Source organism: Plecotus auritus, assembly GCF_963455305.1.
Source record: "Plecotus auritus genome assembly, chromosome: 7".
Lineage (NCBI taxonomy): Eukaryota > Metazoa > Chordata > Mammalia > Chiroptera > Vespertilionidae > Plecotus > Plecotus auritus.
In genome coordinates this window covers 26361189-26383828 of record NC_137774.1, presented here as the reverse complement: position 1 = coordinate 26383828, position 22640 = coordinate 26361189, and the positions used below count along the sequence as shown (strand labels likewise).

Genomic DNA, 22640 nt, shown 5'->3' with positions numbered 1-22640 from the left:
TAATATGAGCTCCTGACGGTGGTGAGTGTGAGAGTCACGTTTCTGTTGTCTTTTCTCTTGCTTGGTTGGGGCTGCGGTGAGAGTGTCTCTGAGGCATACTTTCCCGCCTCTCTTACACTAGGATCTGCACACCTCCTCTCAAACACTCTTCTGAGCACGCTCAGCGGGAAGGTTTGTCCACACCTATTAATCCTCTCTCAGTGTCCAGCTTCCTGTTAGTACCAGCTGGTTTGCATGTTTTTGCTTGTTCAGATGAAACAGTTCAAGAAACAAATTCATATCCAACTCTCGAGAAATGTCTTTTTTTTTGTACTTTCGTTTTCAATTTTTTTTTATTAGTTACAACTCCAAAACACCTGTTGTCCAGTAAAACATTTCACACCTCCCTGCCTGTTCTTAGAGTGTATGTATCTGTGGGACTGAACTAAATGCATGCATTGTAGTCAATGTCCTGGTAGCTGTAGCCGTAGTTGTAGAACATGCATTGTTGAGTTGATATTACAGGGTCTCTGACAGCGCGGCATGGCACGGCTGTCTGAAGGATAGCGTGGGGGGCCAGGAAGAGAAGGGGCTCCATATTTTCAATGTCGCCAAGGGGCTTGGATCCATGTTCTCGCCATCAGCCACCACCACCTCCCCTCACACTCCCTGCTCCCCCAGTCCAGAACTGGGTCACCACCCTCAGCTCTAGCCTTCCCAAATGAGGCCTCTGTCACGTGTCCAACTAAGTGAGAGAGAACGGAACCAGATCAGAAGGAGTCTTCAGGTTCTTCCTTTTCTTGTCTTCCTTGTATGGTTCTTGAACAAACACAGCAGATATTTTCTTCTTTCTGAGGGGCTACCAGCAAGGCCCCTCCAAGCCCTTCAAGGAGACAGGTCTGTGTGGCAGCCCTGCCTATGTGGTCTTCTCCCTGGGGTGGAGGGAAATGAGCTGTGGTAGGGGCAGGGATCAAGATCTTCGGATCCTCAGTCTGAAGACAGGGAATGCGTTTGCTCCTAGGGAAGGTCAGCATTGGTTCTCCCAGTGGGTGAAGGTGAATGAGAAGCCGTTAGATGAGCTCACCGGGGGTGGGGCGAGTGGGTGAGAGGACCATGCCAGCATGGAGATTATTGGCACGGCAGGGGGTGGGGTGGGGGTTGCTGTAACTGTCTTAGAGGAAGCCACACTTTTTCTCCATCTCCCCAGGAAGACTTCCCAGTCCTGCTGCCTTTGCCCTCAGCTCAGGGCCACGTGCAGTCATCTTTGGACACACCGCCTTCCCCGTATTTGTGGCGACCAGTCATTGAGGAGCGCCAGAGGTCTCTCAGGGCCTTTGGAGAGTCCCCATCTGTGGTGGGAGACAGAAGCCCAGGAACTCACAGAGCCATGAAGTCCCCAAGAGTGTGAAGTGACAGGGCCAAATGGGAGCTTCATGGAGAGAAGTAGGGCTGTGGAAGTCGGCAGCACAGTTGTGGGGGGTGGGGGGCGGCGGGGCAGGGGTGAGCAGGCCAGTGGGCCCCAGAATGAGGGCTGAGGCCCAGGGTGGGAGATCTGGAATGTGCCATCCTTCTGGCTCCGCCGCCTGCATGGGGGTGGGCGTGGCCTTGAGGGTGGGGCGTGGGCAGAGGGAAGGTCTGGAACTGTGAGGCATCTGGCTGCTGACCCTGCAGATGGACCCAGGCTGGGGAGCAGGGGAAGAGAGTGGGGACAGAAGGCAGAGAGAGCAGGAAATCTCCCCTGTTGGCCTAAATCCCAGGTCTGGCTCTGCTCAGAAAATGGCTTTGCTGTCCTGTGGCTGAACATCCTAAGAGTCTCTGTTCCAACAGCTAAAATGAGCAAAAGTAAAATTCAAACGGGGTGTAGAATAGTTTCACTTGAGCCAGAAGAGAAAATGCTTTGGGGAAGAGAGCAGATCTTGCAAGGGAGGTATGCCTATCCCACCGGCTCACGATGTCCTACATGTCCCCAGTGGCGTCCTCTGCCTGATGGGCTGAGTGCCGAGGGGCGTGAACGGTGGTGTCCCATACATGCCCCTCCAGCTGCTGGAGGGATCCGGGAATTATTTGCATCGGCTACGGCATGAGCTTTAGGGTTCCCAGGTGTTGCTTCCAGCAAGCACGCATTGAAGGTTTGCTCTGTGCCAAGCACCAAGGAATATACAGGCAGATAACGCTTCTTCCCTTCACTGATCTGAGAATCCAGACCCTTCCCCTGAAAGCCCCTGTTTCCCCTGAGGCATTGTTTCTGGCACTGTCAGCTTCCCTGAAAATGGGAAAATGGATCAGTGTGCAGCCTTCATTTTTGAAGAGGGCTTTCCTGCACCTCCGTCAGCAGGATCCAGTATCCAGGAAGGGGGAGGGGGCTGTGAAACCATCTCCACTTTCCCATCCAGCCTCCCTTGTGCTAGCAGCAAGCATTCTCTAGGGCATGTGACCCCACGATGGCCCATCTGTGCACAGGGTCCTGGGGACACCCTCTCGCTGAGATAGCACCACACCTATGGCCGTGGAGTGCAGCCAGCGCAGTAGCCCTGAGCAAGAGCCCGTCTGTGACCCGTTGGGACCAGCCGTGGCAGCCAGCCGGACTTACCGGAAAGGCCTTCTGAACACGTATCTCCAGTCCACTGCCTTGTGTTCCGGGGGTGGGCCCCTTGTTTTTCAGTTTGTCACTGCAATCTTCATTTCTGGGAGAGCCAGGGTTTTCCCCTTAAAGAGTCCAGCACTGGATTTCGGTAACCCCGGTGAATTTATAATTATGCAAAAAGCCACCCCCGCCCCTGACCTCAGCCTCATTCATTTTCCAAGGGCTTTCGGACCAACCCTGTTGAGGATAAAATACATCAACTCTAATCAATAATTTTGTAATAGAAATCCCATGCACTTGATAAATCAACTCTAGTACAATTAGCAACTAGCCTTGAAGCCCAGACCTAAGTATAAGTTAATCCTAAAGTGAGTGGAGTGGAGGAATATTAATAGTCTTTTAAATCAGTGGAATTCTTTTCAGTGGGTGACACATCCATCAGTGCCTGCCCCCACCCCCCAACCCCCGAGTGGGTTGGGTCCCCAGTCTCATGGTGGCTCAGAAGGAGGAGTGGAAAGTGAGATGGTTCCTTTGGGCACAAGCGAGAGGGATAGAGGGACCCCCTCCTTGCACCCTGGGCTAGGTGGGAGCACTGCAGAGTCTGGGAGCCCCGAAGCTGGTGCAACCTTATGCCTGGTACATTGGGGTTCCTTGTGTTTCTGCTGAGCTTAGACTGTTATGTCGGTTACTGCAACTACCCCATGAGACAGGCAGGAAGGCAGTTTGGGGCCTGGTTTTGTAGGTTTGTTTTTATGAGAAGGCTGGGCCGCAGACATGACTTATCACACAGCTGGCTACCTGAGGAGCAATGCTTTGGTCAAAGAGGAAGAACCTGGACTTGAACCCCCAGTCTTCAGCCACCCTTAAGCAGCCCATGGAAGAGCCATGTTTGTTCGTGCAGGACTCACCTGCTGCCCGGACGCCATGCATGTATGCAGGATGTCTGAGCTGCCAGCACTGTGTCAGCCGAGGACTCAGGCTCCAGGACCTCCCAGCCTGACTTTCAGACGTAGATTTTAGATCTGGACCTAGGGTACATCTGCCATGGAGTTTAATTCAGCAGATGTTTATATGTGCATAGCAACAGTAATTATTATATGTGGCAGGCACTGTCCTGGGCTTTGGGTCAGAATACTTTGGGCTCAGAAACCCAGCCCGGCAGGGTTAAAGATGCTAGGGGATTTATTGCCAGACATATTGGAAGCTCTCAAAATTCACACCCACCTGGGAGATTCCTTAAGAGAAAGATCTCTTGCATGTGGTTGATAGGATGCTAGAGACACTTCCCAGCCAATTTTAATAAAATAATGATAATACTAATACATTAATAATAATAACTCAGACGTATTATGAATGAAGCAAGTACTGTGCCAAGCCCACCTGCCTTATCCCATTTAATTCTCATAACCCTATGAAGTGGGCACCATCACTCCCATTTTAAAGATTTAAAAACCATGGCTTGGATAGCTTATCTGAGGCGGCAGAGACAGGATTTAAGTCTAGGTCTGTCTCATCAGATCTGTGCTCTGGGCCACTGTCAACAGATGCTTCGACATACCAGCCCTGTGATGCCTGAGCAAAGCTCTGCATCTTTAAAACATACTCTCAACAAAAAACCACTGCTGCCATCAACTCGATTCTCCATATCCTTGGGGAAGGGAGAACCCAGAATCATTCACAGGAGGCCCCTGGTGGCATATGTATTTTTTGCACTTGCTTCTGCTGTTGCAGACTTAACGTCATGGTGCTGTCTGGCTTTGGCTGACATTTCTAATCTGACTTCTGGTCCCTAAATCCTTTCAGACAAAGGAGACCCAGAGAAGGTGTGGTCCGGTAAGAGAGCCAGCCTGAAGATGATTACTTGAAAGGAGCCTTTAGCCAAAACAAGACTGGAGGAAGTTGGCTACGGCCCGAAAGAAATTAGGTGATGGAGCAAGGGAGAGCCTCTCGGGGCAGGACAGGCGTTCTCCATAGGGATGTCAACAACCCTTCCTGTGAGCTGTGAGGCCTGAATCTGGAAGGTCGCTGGGAAGCCCAGCCCTGGGAGGTGATTGGCTTCCCAGTTGCTGGGGCTTTGCTTTAGGCCAATGGCTGGAGAAGGGCGCGGCCGGAGGCGGGAGCTGGGCTCCTCGGCCAATCGTCCTGCAGAGAGAGGCTGGGCTCCTGGTACCATGGCAACCAGGAGCAGGGGCTCATTTGTTTTGTAGATGAGTAATTGCTACGCAATTAGAGAGAGCTAAAAATAAAGAGGCCCTTTGTTCCTGGTTACTTACTAATATTAATAAAATGGTCTGTCCAGGTATGTGGTAAACAATTAATGCAAACCAGTGTGCATGCGGTAGAGCCCACTGTGGGAGGCAAAGGCTGCCCAGCCCCCTTCTCCCCTTTTTCTGGAAGTTATTTCTGACTGTGGCCTGCAGAGGGTCGGCTTTTCTGGTCTTGAGGGCAAGAAAGAGAGGCTCAGCCTCAGACACGCAGGACCTAGGATGCCCTGGATTCAGGGGATCAGTTAGGTACCTACCCAGGGAAAGGTCTGGCAATGTCAACCCAGCCTCCAAAAACAAAAAAAGACCAGAAACACAGCAGCAAAACCAGAAAACATGGGCTGATGTTGGAGAAAACCCTTGTCCAGTTTTGCTGTGTATTCTTGGCCATGTTATTTGACTTTTCTGTGCATACGCAATGGTCTTTAAACCTTCCACCGAGGTAGCTGCAGAGATTTTAATGTCTCCCTGCTCAGCTGGCTTGAAGAGAAACAAACCAGGCTTGGGAATGACTTGCTGGAAAGTTACCCAGTGTTCAGGGATTTGGCCCAAGTCTTCCTGTGCCCTGGCTTTGGAGATGGAAACAACTCAGAAGCTTCTCTCATATTCCTTACCCTGCCTAGGGGGAGGGATGCCTTGTGGATTAATCAGATAAGGATGATAAGCAGCTTTAAGGGGGGAGGGGGGAGAAAGAGGATAAGAGCATAGAAGGAAGTATAGGGAATTGGAAGACTTGGTTCTAGTCAGGCTTCTGCCACAGATAGCTGGGTGATTTGGGGGCCAAAGAATTTCAGACTGAAGGGTTCTTGGGGACCATTCAGTCTATAGCTCTGCATTGCTTCTGTTACCAAAGCTCTCGATCCCTTTGTCATTGGGGGTGAACGGGGTGACAGGGTTAGTGCCTTAGATCTGAGAGGAGTGGCTAGAGAAAGCCAGGGACTTCCAAGTGATGAGGCACGTTGGTGGGGATACGCTGGAAAACAGCAGTCATGTTTGTTTGTTTCTTTTTTATTTGTTTTGTTTTGTTGTTGTTTCTTATGCATGGAGGCAATGAGAGGGCAGAAATCGTTCCAAAATTGTGTATTGGTTAAAAAATAAACCGTACAAAAAAAAAACAGAAACCAAAAACTAGTCAGATTTCCACCCTTGGGTGTGGTTGATTAACCTTTAGGGTTGATTAAACCTGAGGGTTTGTCTCTGCATGGTACTCATTAGTGCAGGTGGACCTGCTAATAGCTGCTGTTGATGACCAAATCAGCTCTGAGATAGGGGCCAGTGCCTGGGGAGTGTGTAAGATTCCTAGTGTCCAGGCCATACTGCAAAGCCATCAAATCAGAACCTACCGGCACGGCGGGGGCGGGGGGGGGGGGGGGAGGCAGTCTTCAGTCATAGTTAAAGCTCCCCGGGCAAGTCCAGTGCGTAGCTGTGGACTCAAGTTCCACCAAGTTCTTGCCAGGTAGAGAGCCTCACAGCATTTCTGTGACTTTGCCACCAGCATCCCTACCTTAGAAAGGGGTAAACAGAGGCAAGCCGGCAGCTGGCCCTAACCTCCGTAACAGCAGGACAGCTGGTCTGGAATCCTTAGCCGGAGGTCTTGGAGCCCAGGACCCTCCTGCCAGTCATTGGTTTTTCCAGCCAGGCCAGAAAGCCCCCTCCCAGGTGAGCAGAAAGGGTCTTTGTGCTCACAGACAGTTCTCCTGCTTCCCTCGAGGACCAGCCAGCTGAGAGTAAAGGCATGTACCCAGAGAAGCAGAGGCCCTGGATCCCCCATAAAGAAGGAAGCAGCCATCCTCCTTGACTGTCTGACGAATGGGGGCCTTTCTGTAAGGTCAGAGTTTGTTTGTTATTAAAGACCTAATTAGAAACATGAGAGGGAGTTGAATGGCTCCGTGCTTAGCTAATTAGTGACATGTATGCGCCCGCTTTGAACTTCAAGGACACAGAGCTATTAGCGCTTCCATCAAGAATGGATTAAATTCCTGTGCCTTTATAATCATTAAAGACAGGCTGCTCAAGTGGAAAGCCTTTTGTACAGGTCCTCAAGGGGCTGCCCCTCAGCTTCCTCCCCACCACCCCCACCACCCCACCCCACCCCACCCCCACCCCCACCTCCCCGGCTACTGAAGCCCAAGTAGCCAGTGTCCATGCAGCGGGATTGGGCAGTAAATACTGTTGGGTCCTAGGGCCTTCCAGCTCCCACAGGACGGCCCTCCGCAGGATGGAGTGGTCTTTGGGACTGGGGTCAGCCCTCTGGTTGCAGAAAGACCCCACTTTCTAGAGGGGTCTCTGCGAGGGCTTAGGCCTGGGAGGGCTTCCTTTCTCTGGGGCAGTGCTCTCTCCACCTCACCTTGCCCCGAGCAACGTCCTGCACGCTCAGCCTCGTTCTCCAGGACGTGGCATGGAGGAAGGGGGTCTGGTCCACGGGAGAGACGCATCCCCCATCTCATGCAGCAGGCATGGCCCTGCCTCCGGGAGCCCCCTGCAGTCTGATATGCAGCTCTTGCCAGATTTCATTGTGTTTTCATTTAGCAATAGCACATAGTCCAGAAAAACGTATGCTGGGCTGACAATGTCACTTACAAGACACAAGCAAGCTCCTGGCCCCTCTGGCTGGGGCAGGCAGGGTGGAAATTAGTGAGGGAGCGCACGGCGCAGGAGCGTGGAGGGCCGCCGGGTACTCATGGGGGAAAACCAGACTGGCTGCTTTTTTGGAAAGATAGAGAGGAGGATGTTCCTGAGGGACAGAGGCAGCCACCGGATCAAGCATTCCTGGATCGAACCAGGAGATGCTGGGAGCCACCACCCTGTGCAGGAGAGAAAGGGCGTCTCTAGTGGGCCCCACACTCCCTTTCCTTATTTCCTGGTGATTCTTAGGTGGGGGGATGAGGAAGCAAAGGCTCTGTCATCGCCCGTGGGGGCCACCCTCTCACCCCCACCCCCACCCCGCCTTTGCCTAGATGACTGGTGATGGAGGCGCACCTGCCTCCCCAGGGCTGTGTGTGCAGCTGCCGGCGGCTCAGTACAGCCTTTCATGGGGGCTGGTGGTTTCGGGCGGGTCTCTCCATCTGCTGCTCCTTGCAAGTTCTAACCTGCGTGGGTTTGGAATCTGAAACCTGTTAATTTAGAGAACAGGCAGCAGGATGTGAGTGTTAAAACACCACCTGCTTCAGCCAAACCATAAATATTTGTCTCCCGGGTTGGTTTCCCCTCGTCTTCCCAAGCACTTTCGAGGCTCAGGGAGGAGGCGCTGTTGAAACCCCCTGAACGGGGTCAGGCCCCCCACCTTTCGTTTGAGACTGAAGACCTGAGCAGGGCAGCCTGCTGAGTCCCTTCATTGGAGATGCGGTGGCCCCGGCAGACAGTTCACACTGGCAGAGTGAGGGTCACACAGCCTCCGCCTCAGCCTCGCATCGCATCGTGGCCTTGCCTCTCCTGGGGCCCCTCTCCCCTCATTCCTTAGACACATGCAAACAAGCTCTGTCCCCCAGGTCCCCTGGGTCTGGGAGGAATGGGAGCCTCACCGTGGCTCCAGAAAGCTCCTTCTTGGCCCTCATGACAAAAGCCTGGTTTCCTTGGCCACCAGGCCCAGGCCCTTCAAGCTGCCCCATCTCCAGAATGTATACTGTGGCCACCAGCCGCTGACCCCTCCTCCCATCACCATCTCCCTAACCAACTGGGCCCGGTCCCTTTGAGGAGGAGACACACCCACAGACCCAAATCAGGGCCCATAACAAAGAGCATCAAGATAGGCAGAGAGGGAGCTGCTTTCTGTTGAGATTGTACCTCAACATAAAGGACATCGTCCCGGCCACAGAGCCTCCCGGATGGGCCCACTCCAGCGTCGGGAGCCTTCTCCCCGCAGTGGTCTGAGTGGCGGTGTGACCTCCGGGTTCACACTAACACGGGATGGGAGGGGGTTAGAGCCAGGCAGGAGTGAAGTTATCTCTTTAGCGGAGTGAGATGTCACCAGAAGCTTGGACCATTCTTCAAAGTCATTAGGCCCAAGTCTTAGGGTCCACTGTCCATCAAGTCCCCGCTGGAGAGACACCAGCGTTAGCCGGCAGACACAGCATCAGCCAGAGCCGTCTGAAGCTGGTTAGGTTTGAGAGAACAAACAGAAACTGCAGTCTTCTGAGACGGGCACCACTGTAACTGACAGTTGGAGTGTTTCTGTGACTCCGACTTCCCTGTCAGCCCAGCGAATGAGCAAACACTCCCTGGGTGTGCTGTGCCGGGTATGAGATAAGCCAGGCATCTCTGGATATGTCCAGACTTGTTGGTTCCAGGCCGGTGTATGCCGCTCGGTAATATATCTGTTTGGATACGGAGGCAGGAAAACAGAAATACCGTTGCCGTACTCTCCTCAGCCTTCCCCCGTTTTAAAGTGTTTCTTCTCTGTCCCTTCTGAAATAGACTTTCATCAGAGCTTAAGAAATTACTGTATATAAAATTGATTGTCCCTGCATCTGGTCCCGGAGCTGGTTTGATTTTAATTGAGTGTGTCATACAGGGTTCCCAGGCTGGATGTAATTGCTGGCCCTCTCTGTCTGCACCTCCCACCTTCAGGCTAAGCTCTCGAAGGATGGCTGGGACAGAGTGGCCTGGCGGACTGCTGGAGTGGAACCCCCCGCCCTGCTCGAGACCAGCTGTCACAGCCCACAGCGAGGTCCCTCCTTCCTTATCGGGAGCAGGTTTACCTTTTCATGGTGGCCTCTCCCATTTGATCCTCTGTGTGTGTTTACAGTGGCACTACCTTCAGAGAGCACAATAAGGAGACTGCAAAGTGAGGTCCCCAACTCTGTTCCCTTGGGGTGCCCAGCTGCCATTCTTCAGAGCTCCCAAGTAAGGAGTGGCTGGCTGTGAAGAGGGACGATGCAGGTCTCCACTGTTGACAGCCAGTTGGCATTCTGGGCCCAGCGTCCACTGAGGCCCAGGTATCGTGGGGGAATAGGGGTGGGTCGCTCTGGCTTTGGAGAACAGGGTCCCATGAGACCCTGAGCACCCACCTGTCCACACACCCTGCCCTAAGGGGTCCCTTGCTAATAGGGGAGACAGTCTCTGTGCCGTGGAGTTTTTAAAAGGGCGGATAGAATCACAATATAGACAAATTAGAGGTGAGTGTCGGAGGGACAGTGACTCTGGCCTCAGCCTATCAGCATAGCCCCTCTAGTCATTCTTTTTTCAGCCAGTTTTTTAAATTCTCTAAAACAACAAACAAAGAAACTCCTAAAATCCAGTGTGATGAGTTAACACAGCCCTGGCCTCAAGAATATCACACAAGCTTATGTTCCCGTCCTTACTGTGTTGGGGGCTGGGGCAGGGAATGGGTCATGACACGGGTCAGCCCAAGCGCCCCCGCCTGGCCCAGGAAGCATGGCATAGCGAACTGTGTGGGCAGTACATCACCTGAACTGGACCGGGAGGACGGGCCATCGTTGCATTTGCCCCGCTCTGAGCAACACACACTCGGTCCCAGACATGTGCCAGGGGCCAGCAGGGCCGCCTGCCCGAGACTAAGCCTGGCAGCAGCAGATAAGTCACAAAGCAAATGACTGAAGTTGTCTTGAGGGCTGGCCCTGCCTTTGGGGGAAATGTGAGACCCACCAAACCAGGACCTGGCTTGTCTCAGGTATGTGGGGTGGGGTCATCTGTAAGCGGTTCCTTTCTCTGGGTCAATAATCACCCACTTTTCAGGCCTTAGAGTAGAAGTGCCCTCCCAGGGGTGCCCCTCGCAGCCTGAGCACTAGCTTTCTGCCGCAGGCCCAGGGGCATTCCTTAGGGGTCCTACGGAAATAGCTGGACTCCCATACCTTTCCTAGACCTACAGCGAGGCTGTCCGGACTCACTGCCTCTCCCAGGACCTCCCTACCTCCATGAGGAATTCCACTCTCGGCCCAACCCCTTCAGAGCCCAGGTGGGCAGACTATGTGCCAGGCAGAAGGCAGTCATCCCCCGGGCTTGCCTCCAAACCCCGAGGACAAGGTGTCCAGAGCTTTGATCTAAGTGAGGTCTAGCTGAGGGTCTAAGCCTGCAGGATAGCCCTTGGTCAAGGTCTCAGGAATAAGATTCCCTGGCTTTCCTGGGTCAGAGTGTTCTTTTTTCCTGCATGGGCAAGAAGCTCCTTCTTTTATTCAATGCAAAATGCCTCCAACTTTAATTCAAATGTATTCCCTCTTGCTGGCCTCAGTGGGATTTAGTGTCCTTGCTTTCCTGCCCGCCATCCCCCCTGAGTCCTTTCTTCAGATCAGAGATGATAACATGCACCAGGTGGACGAATCGGATCCTTTTGTAAATCACCTCCTGATTTGTATGGCAAGTGAATTGTATTTTCCTAAATCTGCACATGGTACCTGTGTTGTTGGGCTCTGCATACGCCACTATTTCAAAAATAGGTGTATTTGTTTTAAACTTGACAAGTTACAGAGCGCTTTCTGTTTTTCCCTGCTGAGAGTCAGGCTGATGAAGGCGGGTGGTACTCACAGACCAGGACTCTGGCAGGTGAGGGTCTGACACCAAGGTCAGGGCTAGGGTCACACTCAGGTCTTCTGACTCCAAGTCCAGTGCCCCGTCTCTCCACATCACAGTTGCATCCCTGCGCATACCGGCTAGACAAATAAAGCACAGAAGGTGCTGGTGGACAGGGGTGAGGGGTGAAGAGGAACCTACCCAGGATTAAACCACTACTGTGGGTGCTGCCCAGAGCAGCTGATGGAGAAACAACCCTTCTCCCCACAGTGAGCCCCCAAACTGCCAGCCTGGGGCAGGGCTTGGGCCAAGCCCTTAATACTCACAGCTTCTGCTACAGAAATGCCAGGATGTTTGCAAGACATTGTCCTCTTATGAGACAGGAATCATAATGTCCCATAGCTAAATCTCAGCACTGAATTATTCAGCAACATGTACTGAGACCCTACACCACACACACACGCACACACGCATACTCCACCGAGTCAGTAGCAAGGTGCCCTTGCCAGTTAAGAATGATGTGCCATCCCCTTTTCCTGACTTGATCCTAGTGTGGGGGACCATTTCTGGCCCCTTGAAATGAGTCTTGGTGCTTGGTGCCCTCCATCAAGACAGAAAACTGAGGTGCCTTCACAGAAAATACACCCAGGTCAGGACCTCGGCCTTGTGCTTTCTCCCCCTGCCTCTCCTCTCGAGGTCATAGCTTGGAGGGAGAGTGGTCCTCAAGTAACCCCCTTTCCTGTAGAGCCAGCCAGCGTTCAGTATGAACTTCCCCAGAGAAGGAAACCACTTTGCCCCTAAGGCCTTCCCACCTGCACACAGAAACAACAGCTGCTGAGAAGTTTGCTTGCAAAGTGGTGGTCCCCACTCTCCCCCAGCAGCCAGAGCCCTTTGCTAGGAGCCTTTCCCAGATGCCTGGGACTCTGGAGGGCTTGTTTGGGGACTTGAACATGCAGGGGGAGGAAGGGAATTGTCGGCTGGAACACGGGCTCGTCTCCTCCATGCCCCCCTCCATTGATGGGTCAGGTTCCACTGCCCAGAAGCCCGGAGAAAGGAGACCTGCCCAGAGCTGGCTGCTCTTTGCCTGCGACCATGCCCAGTCTTCACCCTGGCTGGGGGACACCTGCAAGGTGGCTTTGAGATGGGCCTCGGGCCTTGTGAGCAGCAAGTGTATATGACAGTAGGGGGCTTGGGATTTTAAAGCTGCATTCTAATACAGCACCTTTAGTGCCATTTGATGGAAGATGGCTGAGCAGGGGAGGGGTTATACAGGCCTAAGAGCTGCTTATGGCCACATTTCCTTCAGACCAACTCTTAAACTGCAGGCCTGGGCGCACAGGAGCGGGGGAGGTAGCAGGGATGGGAAGAAGACCTGCAGCCCTCTAGTCTCTGAGTCTATGGAGGGGGCGTTTCTGGACAGCATCCTTCTGTCCACGGGCTGCATCCTGTCCCCGAGGCTGCCTCTGCTAGTGGATCGGTCTCTGGGTAGTTCTCCTCCTGCTGGAGGGAGCCGAGACTGCAAGCTCCCTTCTCCCAGCCCAGCTTCTAGAGAGGTGGGCCTGCCCACTGTCTTCCTAGATCCTCATCTGCCAAAAAAATCTATCCATCTTCCACTGTGGCCCCACCACCCCTAAAACGGAACAGGCTAGCCACTTGTTAGTTACTTTGCATAGGAGGGGGGTCAGCTGCCTGGGTGACCCAGGAGTCCGCGGTCTGAGCGCTCGCCACTTTCCCTAGCCCAGAGGAAAAAAAAGTGTGTTAGACCAAGATAATTCTGCCTTTTGAACATCTCGGCTTGATACTTGCCTCCCTGAGTGAGAAAGGACAAATGTTATCTGCAAGCTTAATCTTCTATATTCAAAAGCCCCGTCCCTTTTGTCTGCCAGAGCATTCCCAAATCAGCCACTTATTTGCTCTAAGCCTCTGTGATTTTTTTTCTCTCTCTTTAACCTGTTCTTTTCATCAGCCAGTTCATTCACTTCTCGGCTACAGCTTCCAAGGGGCCTCACGTTGGGACCTCCTGCCCAGAGGGCAGGCATCCCAGGTAGCAGCTCCCCTTTTCTCTGCTGAGTCAGGAGCCAAGCAGCTTGGTTTGGTCTCTTTTGTACCTTCTTGTCCCCAGCCTCCTCCCAGTCTGGCTTGGGTGCAAGGTCAGTCAGTCTCTTCCCATTCCCAGTGACAGGTTGGTAAAAATCCATCCACTTCTGGCTTTTCCAGCCCCACCAGAAGCGGGGACTGCAACCACAGTCCCCTGGGGCAAGGCCATGACTAAGAGGGGGTGCACATGTTCTTTCCTTCTGCCATTGAGGGCACCTGGCCACCGGGCAGAGAGGGGAATGCTGAGGGGGCAGAAGGGAGATGTTGAGGTTCGGCCCCTTGGAGCCGTGGAAATGAATGGAGCCCAGATGGTCTGGTCTGGTTCTTGGAGACAGGTTAGCTGTCGCCCAGAAGTCACCAGCCCCAGTCACCTTGAGCTTTAAAATCAATGAGAACTTAACCTTTGCAATTAAAAGAAAAAATTTTCCCCATTCTGGAAAAGAAAATGTTTAAGCTACGAAGGGGACAGGAAGATGAGACTAAATTAACCTGGTTGACAGCCGTGGCTCTCACGGGGGAGGGAATGATGGAATTTGGGGAGGTTAAGGGTGGGGGGCACAGGCTGTGTCTCCTCCTGCTCCCCCTTACCCACCACTCTGGGGATGGGGGGCTCAAAGTCCCCACTTGCTGTCACAAAGGTACATTCCTAGCTCTTTTTGTCAGTCTGTAGTTTATATCTGAAGAGAACTAACAGGAAGCAGGCATTTCAGTCAGATATGCTTTAGCTATAAACTGGTTCAGTCAGTATGCTCTGCATTCATATTTCTGTCTTTTTTTTTTTTAAACAAAAGGAAAAAAAGTTTAAATCCCCCCTTTCCTTCTACTGCAGGAGGTGAGTGTGTGGGTGTCCTATAGAATATCATTGGCATTCACCCAACTTCGGCCCCAGCCTCCAGATTTGCCATCCCCACCCCACCCCCTCCCTCCATCCCCTGCTCTCCACCCCAAAAGGGAACCCTCTGCCACCATCATTCCGGTTCTGTTGAGATGCCCAGATTTTCCATGACATATCCCATCCTTCGACCTCGTTCTGTATGGACGACTTTCATGCAGGGATATCAGTGGGAGGGGTGGGTGGGGAGGGAGTAGCCAGTGGGGAGGGGGGAAGTGGTTGGGTGCGGGGCTGGAGATCTTTTTTAAAAAACAAAACAAAACAAATTTGTCATTTAATGGATCCAAAAACAAACAAAAAAGAAAATGTGAAACAAAAATCAAAAACCCCCTCCCCGAAGATTTTTTTTTCCTAGACACAAATTGCTTTGTTTCCTGTCACGTTTTAATATCAATATTAACACAATGTGTAGTCTAAAACTAGTTCCTTTGTAGTTTGCATGGGATGTGAATGCTGTCTCAACGTGCCCAGACCTAGACAAGACTGCATGAGCATCAAATCAGATGTGAACAAAAATCTCTCTCTCTCTCTTCCATATATATCTCTATTTCTATTGTGATAACTCGGTGGGCAATGGAGCACCCTCCGGTTGATTGCCGTAGTGTGTTGAATGGTTGTTTTTTATTCTATTTTTGGAGCTCCGAGCTTCTTAGTAGTAGCCTGGGCTGAGTATTCTTGAGTCCCTGCTGATGTTTCCGCATGGCCTTGGTTGAGTGTTAGAAGTTGGGCCTCAGCTGTTTTTCTCGAGTGTTTGGCTTGTAATGACCGGTGCATGCCTGGCTTCTGGCCTCATACCCAGCTCTATTCTCTGCACACCAGTCCTGAATAGCTACAGTGCTCAACCGAATTTTGGCGCGCCCGCTTCCCCGGCAGGCTCCAACCCGGCGCGGCCCGGAGGCTTCCCGGGGGCCAACAGCCCAGGACCTGTCGCCGATCTCTACGGCCCTGCCAGCCAGGACTCCGGAGTGGGGAATTACATAAGTGCGGCCAGCCCACAGCCGGGCTCCGGCTTCGGCCATGGCATAGCTGTAAGTACCTGCCTTCCCCTGCCTTCCTGTCTCCTTCTTGCCCATCTTCTGTGGCCCATGGGGAGGGTGTGCTGGGAAAGCCCAGAGTTGGAAGCCAAGGAGAAGGTGGTGGGTCCCCATCCACGTCCTTTTAGCCACCTCGGGCTGAAGCTCCTCCATTCAGGTGTTACCGGAGCGCCTGTGGGCTGCGCCACGTGATGGAGTGGAAAGAGCGTGGGCAGGGCAAGCTCAGAGCACCACATCATCACCTTCAGCCCATGCCACCTTGAGCTACTTATATGGCCCACCACTTCCCTGGCTGCAAAACAAAAATAAGCATGCCTCTCTCAGAGGACTGAGAATTCATGGAAATAGGATATGTCACCTGGTGGCACTCAGTCCTCAGTATCAGCCCCTGGTCCTTGATCTCTGCCTTCTGGAGACTGTCACGTGGGCTGAGACCTCGGAGCTGTGGAGCCCCCACTTCAAGGTAGCAGCCTTAGTGGGTAGAGTCCCTCCCCTGGCCCCAGGTCCAGCGGCAGGTGCTGGTGCCTGGGACGTGGTGTGTGGTGCAGGCCCCCTCCCCAGGAGGTTTCCTTTGCTAATGTTTCTTACAGTTTCCAGGTTCCAAGTAAGTTCCCACTTGTGTTCTTTAGCTGTGCCCTCCCCACCAAGGCCAAATGCATTGGATATTTGTAATGCTCTGTGGTTCTATAATCTGACTAATCCAGGCCATAGAAATTTGCTTAACAGATTTGCATGCTGTTTTCAGATTGTATTGTTCTTTCCCCTCCCGGTGTGTGTGAGCATGAATGTGCCTGAGCCCACTCACTCGCTGTCCCTTCCATTTGGAAAACAAAATCAGCCAACCTCTGCCCTAGCCAACCTGGGCGCCTCGGAGGTAGTTTGGCTTGGAGCTAAGATGGGAGTGTCTGCTGTCCCAGCTCCTATCCTTGTCATGAGAGCCCTGCCTCAGGGCCTGTGCTGGGGAGAACAGAGCAAGTGCAGACAGTGTGGGGCACCAGGGCCTCTGGGTTTCTGCCCCCGATTGCCAACACACACACACACACACACACACACACACACACACACACACCCCACTCCTGCCAGCCCTGGCCTCTGTGGTCTGGGTCCTTGTTCAATTCCACTCCCAAGCCAATATCACTTAAGTCAGTAGATTGATATGTCAAAACCCCTCAGATCAGCTGTAGGACCAAATCCAGAGTACTGTTATTCAGCTGAGAGCTGCATCAATTTGGGAGACCCTCGCTCACCACGTAGAACACAGCTCATCCCATTCTCAGCACCCAGAAACACGGGCCCTGTTTGTTCTCGAACACCAGGGTCTCTCTGACCTGCGGGCTGTTTTCAGAAATAACCATATAGCATCGCCTCTGGTCTGCACAGGCCTTGCTTTCTCCCCAGCTGGAGCCGTCGGGAGCCCGGAGACACTGTTATCTTCGCCCTCCCAGGGGTTCAGGGCAACAGCACCTCGCATTTGGGGCTTGAGCCTCGGTTTCCCATCACCACCCGCCCCTCTGAATCTGGCTCTTGATTTTCCCCTGGGCACGCAGACAGGCGTGGAGTGGGAGCGGGGCCGGCGGGGTGGGACGGTGTCTCAGAATTACATATTCATGCTGGCAACCACAGTCTAGTCCCAGACATCATTTCCTTTCCCAGAATATGACAATCTGTTCCCATGTATAGCGTGCTGATGACCTTAACAATTGTGCAATTTTAGGGACCTTTGATTGCAACGGCCTTTACAAATGGATACCATTGAGCAGGTGCTTTCGTTGCCATCTCACTCTGAGGTATTACCTTTTCTGCCTATGTCTCCGCCCTGCCGGGCGTGTCCGTAGTGCGTGCGCCCTGGGCATGCAGTACGCACGGGCCCGGTCTCATCACATCCATCTCTCTCCTCTCTCTGGACCTTTCTAGTTGGGGGGGGGGGGGGGGTAAAAAAAATCCAATCTTTTAATCTTTCATTCCTTCCTTCAGCTTTAATCATGACGCCCCCACACACTTTTTATTGACTGTCTTTTTTTTCTCGGTTTGGTTCTTTTGCTTCCTTTTCTTCATCTTCCCCACTCCTCATCTTTCTTTGTCTTGAAATACAATCAAGAGTGTGGGAAACTGGAAGGCGATCACATGTTGTGCCCGTCCCAGGGGAGTGGAGGCAGGGACACGCTGGGCTCCTGCCAGGCCTCCCCCCAGGGTCCCGGGAGCTGACCTCATGGGGTGCTGGGCCTTTCAGCTCCCCAGAGCTCCTGGCCTCAGACAATGGGGTTCCTGCCGTCAAACAGGCCAGACTGCATCTTTGAGTGAAAAGAAAACATTTTTGCCAGTAACTACTGAGTAATTATCCAGATTACCGCTCAAAAAGCAAATTAAATTAACGATATCACCTGCGTAACACGGGCTTGGATCCCTGCCAGTTTCCTAACCTTTTAAACTGAGCTCGAGTTAATTAAACATTTTTTAAATCACTTTGACGGGCCATGGAAGGGGTGGCGTGGAGGAGAGGGAGGCTGGGGCAGTCAGGGAGGGAGCCTCTTGTCACGCTCTCATTTGAAAATGAGAACCTGCCATTCTGGGGGGAAGACCAGGAAACCAGAGGGGTGCTCTGGGGAAGCTAGTGCGTCCTGCGGCAGCAGGTTAGTGTGGGGGCCTTGAGACGTGGGTCTTTCTCTCGGGAAGAGGGAGGTGACAGCGAAGTCTGGGAATGGGGCCCACTCAGAAAGCCCCAGCTGGGGCGGAGCGCCTGTCACTCCGGGAGGAGCCAGGCTGGAGGTGGTTGCCACTGGTTTGTAGTCCATAAGATTCCTCTCTCGTAGAGGGGGACCAAGTTGAGTTGAGCTCCATAAATTTCTCTTGGATTTCTCTAACGTTGCTGCTAAGGAATCACCTCAACTAACTCAACTGCCTCTCTTAACCCAATAAACCCGTGTGTGGACGCTCCCCAGCCCTCACCTCCACCGCCCTTAGAGCACTGACCCAGCCATGGTGGAGCCAGAGGCCACTAACAGTTTGAAGGAGAGCTACTCACCACTAATTAAGCTGAGGTCGGGGCCCCAGAGGGAGGCAAGGTCCTCTGAGAGCCAGGCCGACTGAGAGATCCGGGAACTTTGGGGACTGAGGTGGCTCTAGCCCTCTGTGGTCACATGACCAGGGGACTGCACAGACACCAGGTGCAGCAGATCCCTGGGAGGCCCGGGGCTGGGGCTGCCAGCGCTCCCCCTCCCTGGTAAAGGAGGGTGGTGCAGGGCTCTGGCCACCGCCTCCAAGGCCACCCCAGCCTTTCCATGGGGTGGGGGGAGGGGCAAGGCTGCTCCCAGCCCATCCTCCATCCAGCTCTAGGACTCAGTTTCCACAGAAGGAGGAAATAACAAAGAGAGTGGAGGTAGCAACCCGCCCCCCCCCCCCAAAAAAAAAAATGGATGAAGGGAGCCAACTGAGCCACATGGCTGCACCAAAAGGCACGCTTCAGTGCCATCCCCCACGGGGCCCAGGCTTTCCCCCCCTGCCCCCCCCCCCCCCCCGCCAATTCAGGGAGACTCAGCTCTCACGCCCGTGACTGCTGGGCCTGTTTCTATTTCCTGTAAGCAAAGCTGGTTCATTGTGGATGTTTCATAATGTCCTGGCCTTGATTCCTAGCTTGATTCCTAGGAATCTTTTTAGTGGGCATTGGCATTTTCAGTTCTGGACCGTCATTGATGGGTAGCTAATAAAGGCAGACATTTTTCAAACATGGTGGCCTTGAGAGCAGACGCTTAACCAGAGAAAGCATCGCTGGTCGGCGTGCAGTCCACCAGTCCAGCCCACAACCAGCATGACCACATGGGCGGGCCACACTTCCTGCCATCCCCTCAGGGACCCCACAGCTCTGCACCCAACCAGCAAAGCGGGCTGACTCGCTGCCCTGCCCCAGCCTCGGCCTCGGCCGGCTTCGATGTCAGGTTTCCTGAGCTGTGCCCCAGCAAGCTGTTAGCCAGGCCAGTTTCAAGCATGCCCAGGAGCCCCGCGGCGTCATACTGTGAAAGCGTAGTTGGAATAAATCGGATACTTGCCTGACACTTGTTTCTCCTCCCACCCTCCACTTTTATGTTCTCTTCCGGGCACCCTGACCTTCCGTACCCTGCAGAGCATACCTGGATGTCCAGGCAAGACTGGGCGAAGTTTCTGAGTGGCCCTTTGTTTAGGTGATGTCATCAGACCTGGACCCCCACCAGCCTCACTCCCCATCCCAACCAGAGATGGCTCGCTTCGGATCGAGGGTTGACACATCTCATCATCTCACGAGTCTGCTGTAATATAAGACAACAGCTTTTCACTGTGTATATAACCATGATTTTGGTTTTGTTTTGTTTTTGTTTTTCTTGATGGTTTCCCTTCCCCTTCTCTCTTGCCCCTTCTCCTTTGAAGTCTCTTTGAATCACATTTAGTAGTGATTTTGACTTAGTCCAGTAGTCATATAGCTTTAATATCTAGTTAAAAGCTAACCATAGTATAATTGTTATATTAAGGTATTATTTTTTCTTTAAAAAAAACTTTTTTTGCTTGTTTGATTCTGTTCTCACTTTTAAAGGATGCTGAGATGGTAATATTACTCTCAATATTTTGGTACCAATTCTGAGACTGTATGGATTTTCAGGTGCAACTGGAGCGCACAGGGGGAAGCGCGGGTGCGAAGTGTGCAGGGAAGGCGGGCATTGGCTTTCCACTGGCGTTGTCCCAGGGGTGAGATGAAGTAGGCTAATCACAGGCTACGCAGTTCTTTTTGGTGATGTCTCTTTGTTAACCTAAGTATATCTATTTTCGGCAATAAGGTAAGGATGACCATGTTTCGAGTGTCCTCCTTTTCTATAAGTGCTTTTTTTCTGTTGAAAGAGGTGATATAAGGTTTTTTGAAATTGTGACTTCTAAAAAAAAAAATGTTGTAAATACAATTCCATTAACTACATAGAAACTATTAAGAAAGAGAGAATCAAAAATATTTTTGTGCGGGAGTCGGTCCCAGGCAGTTCGATGCTCTGTGGAGGGAGGAGGGGAAGGACCCAGAAGCCAGTCAGTGGCGGAGGCTGAAGAACACCCAGCTGCCAGGACGACCCGGGAAGAGTTGAACACTGTAGCTCCTCTTGTCTGTGTGGAAGACTCGATTAGTGTCATACCAGCATATTAACCTCTCGTCTGTGCACAGCTTCAAATGTTACCGTCTAGTTAGATTTTTATTTAAAATATGAAAAACCGCTTTTCCCAAGACGTTTTTTAAAAACAAAGCTACAATTTTAATATTTAACATATTTAAAGTTTCAAAGCACATCTGTTTGGCTTGGGAGGGGAGGGGTGGGGAGACATTCTTTTTCAGTCTTAATTTTTAAATATTTGATCATTTTCTATTGTCCAATCATTTCAGCACCTCCAAAGGGCCCTGGGACCCTTTGCCTCTCTTCTCCCCCTGTCCCTTGCCCGCCCCCAGCTCTGGGGCCCCCAGGCCAGGAGTGGATAAGCCTGCATTAATGAAACCTTTTCTCCATTCACTTTCTATTTACAAATTAGGAAAGCAACCTTTCGGTTTATATATTATTTTTAATACCTCAGTGCTGCAAGTATCACCAGAGAGGCTATGGAAGAATTTTTTTTTTTAATTTATTGTAGATGTAAACAGAATTTTAAAAATAAAAAGTATAAACATCGCTGCACTGTGACTGGTGGGAAAAACTGACAGTTTCCTGTTTGCACATGTTAGCATTTGGCTGTTATAATATATGGTCCTCGGTTGGGGAGAGATACTTATGATGAAGGATATTTTTTAATTTAACTTTTTTTTAATATTGGTAATAGGTCGGCAACAGCAACTATAGAAGTACAACTCAATAGATGGCATTAAAACATATTGTAGTGTGGATATATATTTTTTTCTTTTTTAAAATGTGATATTGCCGTTTTATTAATATTTTTTAAATTGTTACGTTTATAAATTTGGTACTTAAGGCACAGCCAGTATGAGACACTGAATGCGACATTTATTATAAAGAGCTGCTGCACTCCTATTTTTATAAATTTTACTAACAAAGTAGACTAATGTAGACATTCACGGACACGGTAGGGCAAATGCATCTTCAGACAAAAGGCTCCAAAATGCTCACTCAGAAAGAAAGAAAAAAGAGCCTTTTCCAATTCTAATTAAACAACAACACTTAAAAATAATCATGTTGTTTGTTTTTCCAGTTGTTTGGTGAGATTTTGGCGGGGGGCGGGGGCGGGGGAAGTTTTTCTTTCGATTACCAAACAACAAGGTTACCGCGAAAAGCTGGGCGCTTTTAAAATATCCAAACTTGTTCAAGTGACAAAATAACAAAATAGACATTTTATTTAAGAAAAAAACAAAACAAAAAGAGACAGTAAATTCCCAGAAACTCAGTGTCTAGACTAGGGAATTCAATTACTGTTTTGTCCATGTTGGTGATGTACTGTACTACCCTGCCTTTCTCTGCATCCCCATCACCTCACAGGAGACTCTTTGTTGATCACTGTCTGTTAATAATGTATAAAATGGCTATCTTGTAAGCGTGCTGTCCTGGTACTAGTATAGTGACTTTTTTTCTCCTCTTTCTTCTAGTACATATTGATAGGTATAACGTAATTAAGGTTTAAAAATTTAGACATAGTTATTCAGATTTAGGACCAGTAAGGATAGAACTTTCTCTTATTTATGAAAAAAAAAAAAAGGCTAATAATTTGGGGGCAGTTTATTCCTTTTAATTTTTTTTTTTTTTCGATTTCAAGTTTTCATTTTATTTCTTGCTGATCTGATGTGGTTTCAACTAACCCAAGGTCTCACGATGTTCAAATGCCGGCAGACTCCACGGCGTTTTGTAGACTCCCACCCACCCCACCCCGCAACTGTGAAGGGGTGTGCCATACTACCTTAAATGCTAATGCTAGATATGCAAAACTGGATTTTTTTAATTTATTTTTTAAAAGAGGGAGGCATGGTATATTAAAATGATTTTACTAAGAGAAAAAAAAATATTTTTTTAAGAATGCTCAGAAGAAATTGATAATCTGTGTGAATATGTTTTAGATGTTTATAATACCTTTTGAAGAGACCCAGTAGCCCATAGCACAAATCTCGTGGAATCTGATATGTTTTAATGTGGCTACCTAGGTTAAGGTTCACGTTAGTCCCCCCACTCATCTAGCAGTCCATTTTGAAAGATTTTTGTAAATTTCGTTCGCACTGACGTTCAGCCTCGTCTTCGTCTCAATCAAGCTCAATGGCGAACATGGGAACCGCCTTTCGCCTTCCCTGGGGGAGAAACCCTCTTGGCCGATGGCTTTTCCCCGGA

General features: G+C 51.1%; 1 protein-coding gene across 13 annotated transcripts in view; it reads left to right on the top strand.

The window, feature by feature from the left end:
• The window catches only part of MSI2 (musashi RNA binding protein 2), a 360027-nt gene extending 337715 nt beyond the window's left edge, over positions 1-22312 (top strand). For 2 of the 13 annotated variants that reach the window (XM_080682346.1, XM_080682345.1), the window contains 3 exons: positions 122-171; positions 15155-15309; positions 19433-21078. In XM_080682346.1, the coding sequence (XP_080538472.1) occupies positions 122-171; positions 15155-15262 (158 nt within the window). In that variant the 3' untranslated portion in view covers positions 15263-15309; positions 19433-21078. Of the gene's footprint in view, positions 1-121; positions 172-15100; positions 15310-17029; positions 17103-19432 lie in introns of all 13 variants that reach the window. The other 11 variants (XM_080682351.1, XM_080682349.1, XR_013961313.1 and 8 more) reach the window with 10 other exon arrangements.
• Positions 22313-22640: the final 328 nt, after the last annotated feature.